This window comes from Heptranchias perlo, chromosome 17, assembly GCF_035084215.1.
Source record: "Heptranchias perlo isolate sHepPer1 chromosome 17, sHepPer1.hap1, whole genome shotgun sequence".
In the NCBI taxonomy this organism is placed as follows: domain Eukaryota; kingdom Metazoa; phylum Chordata; class Chondrichthyes; order Hexanchiformes; family Hexanchidae; genus Heptranchias; species Heptranchias perlo.
Window position 1 is genome coordinate 12502099 of NC_090341.1, and position 6000 is coordinate 12508098.

At 42.9% G+C, this 6000-nt stretch overlaps 1 protein-coding gene across 2 annotated transcripts in view; it reads left to right on the top strand.

Moving 5' to 3' along the window:
* LOC137334059 (sodium-coupled neutral amino acid transporter 3-like) overlaps positions 1 to 5785 on the top strand; it is a 106658-nt gene extending 100873 nt beyond the window's left edge. For both annotated transcript variants that reach the window (XM_067998501.1, XM_067998502.1), the window contains exon 16: positions 1092 to 5785. In XM_067998501.1, coding sequence (XP_067854602.1) covers positions 1092 to 1196 — 105 coding nt within the window. In that variant the 3' untranslated portion in view covers positions 1197 to 5785. The remainder of the gene's footprint in view (positions 1 to 1091) is intronic.
* Positions 5786 to 6000: the final 215 nt, after the last annotated feature.

Sequence of the window (6000 nt, forward strand, 5' to 3'; positions counted from 1 at the left end):
AGTTGGTTTGGGGGGTGGGGGAGTGTGTAAAGGGTACTGCAGACCTTGGGCTCCTGCAACAGCAGAGCAGGGCAGGAAAAGACTGATTTTTTGGGTCCAAACGTTGTATTTTGCACCAGTAGGCGGTGAATTGATCGGGAGGAGGGGTTAAAAATTGAAATGGTCTTCTGTTGGCCCTTAGCAATACCAATGGTAGCACACCGATGTTACTTGCATCCAGCGTTGCTATGACAACAATGGCAAGAATACAATACATGACATCATCCTGTCATTACTGCCCATCTTGACTATGCCCGCCCATATTTGGGAGGGGTTGGCGACATATTCAAAATTCTGGAAGTGATGGCAAATCGGCTGGACTGCAGCAGAACAGCACCTTGGCCAATTTTCTGCCTCCATCCACCCAAGTTACACCAAAGAGCCAGTGTGACCTGAAGAGGAAAATCCTCTTTGTAATGCCTAACTATATTGTTGAAGCTTGGTTGATTCACTTTGGACAAAATGGTGTGTTAAATCAGAAAGTGCTGTATCGAAGATAATCCTTAGCTGAAAGGGCAGCCCCATATTAGAAGTTATTCAAAATTATGAGGGGTTTTGGTAGAGTAATGGGGAGAAACTGTTTCCACTGGCAGGAGGGTCGGTAACCAGAGGACACAAATTTAAAATAATTGGCAACAAAGCCAGGGGGGAGATGAGGAGAAATTTCATTGCGCAGCGAGTTGTTATGATCTGGAATGCACTGCCTGAAAGGACGGTGGAAGTAGATTCAGTAATAACTTTCAAAAGGGAATTGGATCTCTACTTAAAAAGGAAACATTTGCAGGGCTATGGGGAAAGTGCATGGGAGTGGGACTAATTGGATAGCTCTTTCAGAGAGTCGGCACCGGCACGATGGGCTGAACGGCCTCCTGTGCTGTATGATTCTCTGATATTAATGTTGGATTTAAGTAGATGCACTGGTATATTCCAAGTTCTTTTCCTAACTGACAGTCAGTCCCCCCACCCCCCATTTACACTTCCTGCTCGTGCTCATTTGGGAGATTGACCTTTTCTTCCTGTTCTAATCATTTCTGTCTCCTGTTATTTTCCAGGCTGTTTGTTTTGCGGGCCTGGGGTTTCTCTTCATGATCATGAGCCTGAGTTTCATCATCGTCGACTGGTCCACAGGAGGCGGCAAAGTAAATGGAGGCCACTAGACAACAGAGTGCCTCATCTGCTGTGAGCCAAGATCCCCCTCCGTTCCCCCCTCGCCCCCACACTCAATGAGCAAGATCATCGCTGTAGAAAACTGCCGACAAACCCAATGCCCACCCTGAACCCTCTGTAACGAGACACACACACTACTAGTACTGTACATATATATAGTTTGCACACCAGTAATTTTTATACCATGTAACTGTGTAGTAATGAATTGATGCAAATACATTGAATCAGATTTTATAAAACGGCAACATTTCTAAGTTATTCTGTATAGGGCTAGGACAGAGGTGGCATTCTCAGTGTTATAGTCTGGCCTAGCATAGTGCAGGGCCACATGTATGGTAGACTGGGGTCTGAATTTAGATCCTTGGATATATTAGGAGGGGGAGGTTTCTTGTTTTTATAATATATATTTTATATTGTGCTCCTTTGACACAATTGAACACTATACAGCAGCATTTTTAAATATGGTTAGGAGCATTACAAAAAAAAAAAGATTTTAAGCTGCCATTCACTGTTCCCACTTCCAAACGCCCTACTAAATGCTGTGTGCACTTTTCATAGTTCCGTTGTAGATAGCAGTATTATACAGCAGTGTCGATGTCTGATTACTTAATTTTTTTTTAAAAACCTTTGCTGTCTCAGTAGGTAAATATAATCGGGAGCCATACAAGCCAGGAAGTTCCCCCGATGTAAAGCTCTGTCTGGGCCGAGTGAGCTGCTCTCAGCCAAATAGTGGTAGGGGGTTTTCCCTGGGCTGGGGAGGGGAACAGAATCAGCCGGGGTTCCACTATTCAGAACTCCCCCTGCTAGAAGAGTGAATGTTGTAGATGTTGGATCAAGCTCAACTCTTACGATTAAATAGCCTGTCGTCTCACTGGCCACTCGCATATGAAGAATGGGCACTTGAGTGAGGTACAGGCGGGCTGATATCACCTATCAAATTGTACCCTGACAGGTTACATGTTAAGCAATGTATATATTTTTTAAATGATTCCGAGATATAAGTTAAGCAGATTAATGGAGCACTTAGAGTTGTGTGAAGCAGTCCTCTGTTTGCTGAATGCACAGTCATGTGCTGACTGTTCTTTGATATGAAAATCATCCTGATTTAAAGCCCAGACCTATCTTATGGCCTTTATCTCGCAGACATTCCCAGCTCAGCGGTGCTTTAGGGGACATTTGCTGACCTGAATGTTCAACCACGACAATGTTATAAGTTTGTAAAATAAAAAGGAGATTTTCCGTGGGCTGTTTTGACAGTGGGAGACGTTTCCTCACCAGCAGACACAGGGTTTCCGGGTCCATGTGGCCGTTTTATACAATTTGTGAAACTTGCTTACAGCCTGGTCCTGTGAGGCTTGCTGCTGCACCGTGCTCTGGGTTGAGAAACCATGGTTTGAATCCCGAAGACTACTCCTGCAAGGTGAGCCAGTTGTGCTCATACACTGAATTGATTGCACCACATCTCAAGCTGAGAGACTCAGAATCGAAGGCAGATATTTTCACCCCTGTCTTTTCCCGCCGCCAACCCTACTCCACCACATCCCCTGAAGAGTTAATTACTGCATTCCATCAGATGCAATGCCCAGCAGAGAAAAGAAGCTGGGTCAGGAAAGAAAGATCAGGCCTATCTAGAACCATCCAGTTGGCAAAGCGGGCAGAGGGGGGGAAAGGGCGGGGCTGATTTCCTGCAGGCACGATGTGTTACCGCCACTGTGAAGGTAATGGGAAGATTTCCTCTGTTTACTGTTTCTAGAGAAATTTCCAACACATTTTTGATTTTGCTAGAAATAGTGAGCAGAGGAAATCTGTTCTTTTCCCCAGTGTGGCACTCAGGACGGTGGGCCAGTCCATCAAGGAGGTGGGCCAGTCCATCAGGGAAGTGGGCCAGTCCACCAAGGAGGTGGGCCACTTCTTCAGGGAGGTGGGCCAGTCCATCAGGGAGATGGAGCAGCCCACCTTGAAGGTGGACCAGCCCATTATGAAGGTGGACCAGCCCATTATGAAGGTGAACCAGTCCATCTTGCCTTCCCAGTCATGGAGTAACATCTGTTTGCAAGATATACAGAGGAGAGAGGTTGGATTAAACAATTACTGTAACAAAGAAAAAACATTTCTACAAATGAAAACACAGTGGGAAGAAGGTCATCTTCTAATACTTTTAATGATTCAGTCCAATCTCTGTATTTTAATAATTAAATAAAATGACTCATTCTTTCACAGGGAACTTTTATGAACATGAACTTTTAACACTGGGTGTACACTGCAGCAAAATGGCTGCTCAACGGTCAGTGCAGATCTTGTGTGCTGGTTTGGACACATCCCAGTGCTTTTAAAAAATAATATTTATGGGTACAATGAATAAAAATTGTTTTATTTTGTGACAACAATGTCGACGGCCTTGTTTAAATAAAATTTGGATTTTATTTTTGACCCACATAGTCTTATGCAACATTAATAGTGTTGGTGGAAATATTCAGTAACCTTTGCTCTGAAGCTTCACAGATTTTTTTTGTTAGATTGCGCAAGTTATGTTTAGAAATGAAGCTCATTTGTCAGATTCCTTTACACAATATTTATATTTTATTAAGTGTGTAATTAAATTTTAATTTAATAGAAAATAAAAGGGATTAAAGATTTTTAATATTTTATGTTCTACGTAGCAGTGGAAAAGCCTTATAGAGCTGTACCTGGGTGTGTGAAAAAATGTCTATGTTTTTGTAGTTGACTTTGCTGAAATACACAAGATACTTGTGTCTTGTATTAATCCAGTGCATTACCCTGTATGCAGTAATGCTAAATCTTCATGAATGTACAGTAATCCACATGAGATGTGTATCACACTGGTGTGTTGGGGGTGGGGGGCTAAGATATGTGACAGGGTCAAGATTGGAATGTTCCACTCACCCTCACACCAGGGACTGAGCCTTGTTGGGCTTTGGCAAGGCCGACAAAAGATCCAACTCATTAGCTTGTAAATATCCCATAGGCCCTCTGTTTCTGATCTTCAAGTATGTCAAGCCCTCCCTCTTTAATCCTGCAATGTGTCGGGACATTCGTCTCCTATACTTCAGTGTGCCAGCCGCTCTATCCCTTCTCCTGTTGTTGAATTAGTCAGTCAGTCTCCAATCCATCAGTGCATCCCTTCACTTCTGCTGTTCAGTGTGTTGGTTAGTCTCGATCCTTAAGCATATCGCTTTCTCCACCTCTTGTTCAATGTGTCAGTCTCTAATCTATCAGTGTATTCAGCCTTGGCTCTGGGGGTATCATTCTTGCCTCTGAGTCAGAAGGTTGTAGGTTCAAGTCCCACTGCAGAGACCTGAGTGTGTAATCCATGCTGACAACTCAGTGCATTACTGAGGGTGTGATGCACTGTTGTAGATGCTGTCTTTCAGATGAGACATTAAACCAAGGCCCAGGCTGTCCTCTCAGGTGGATATAAAATATCCCATGGCACTATTTGAAGAAGAGTAGGGGAGTTCTCCCTAGTGTTCTGGCCAATATTTATCCCTCAACCATCATCACAAATGAAAAAAAGATTATCTGGTCATTATCACATTGCTGTTTGTGGGAGCTTGCTGTGCACAAATTGGCTGCCGCGCTTCCTACATTACAACAGTGACTGCACTTCAAAAGTACTTCATTGGCTGTAAAGTGCTTTTGAGACATTCTGCAGTTATGCAAGGCACAATATAAATGCAAGTTCTTTTATTTCTCTACATTCTGCTGTTCAATGTCTAAGTTAGTTGCAATCCTTAAGTGCATTGCTTCCTCCTCCTCCATGTGGTCCATCTGTCGGTCAGTCTGAAATCCTTCAGTGCATCACTCCCTCCACCTCTTGCAGTTCAGTGTGTTGCTTCAGTCTGCAATAGTAAGTTTGATTATTTGTACCTGTAACAGTCTGCAACTAACTTATCGCCCTATTTTCCATTTATTTCCTCTGGCTATAGTTCAATCAACAGTTTTTTTTCCCCTGTTTTATTTCTTATTTGGCCTGCCTTCGGCCGAGGGACACTCTCAGACTCTGAAAGTGGGTACTGCTCTGCTCTCAGCTTTCCTCCCACTATTCCTCTGATTAGCTTCCTTTTGAGCTGGAGTTCTTTCCTTTTTTTTGTTCAGTCATGGAGCTAAAGACTTTCAGTCACTCTGTGATCACCTCTGTGTTGTATTTGGGGCTGTAACAGTCCACGTTTTTATTTTAATCTTTAACTTAAATCCGTCCTTGCAGGATTTCAGTACGGCAACGCAAAGTTGCGGGGAGGGAGAGGGTTGATATTTGGTAAAAGCAGCTCCTGTGTTGATTTGTGACCATATGCTCTAAAAAAAAAGAGGTTTATTTAAAATTATTTCCTAGAATTTTTTTTGTTGCCACACCGGTGGGGTAATGTTGATTTATGTGTTTAATAAAAAGGTGACATTTTCATTGGCTAAGGCAGAGAATGAAAAGTCTTCTAAAAATGTATTTTATTGCCTCCTTAAGTCTTTTTTTTGAGACCCGGGGATTCTGTAACTGTTGGGTGTCGAGTGGATCTGTATCCTGTATAAATAAGAAACCATAAATATTAAACGATTTTAAATGTGATAGATCTCATAGGTACTTGTATTGATTGACTGAAACAGCCAACCTGGGTCTGGGGTTTACGCCGAAGTTCCGAAGAGCCAATCTGGAGAATCCCTGAGGAATATCCCAGAGTAAGTACCATTGAGGGGCAATTTGCTAACTTCGCAGCCCTGGTTATTTAAGGTTTGAAAAATCATGTGCAGCGTGAAGTCAGAAGATTACCACTTTGATGCCTG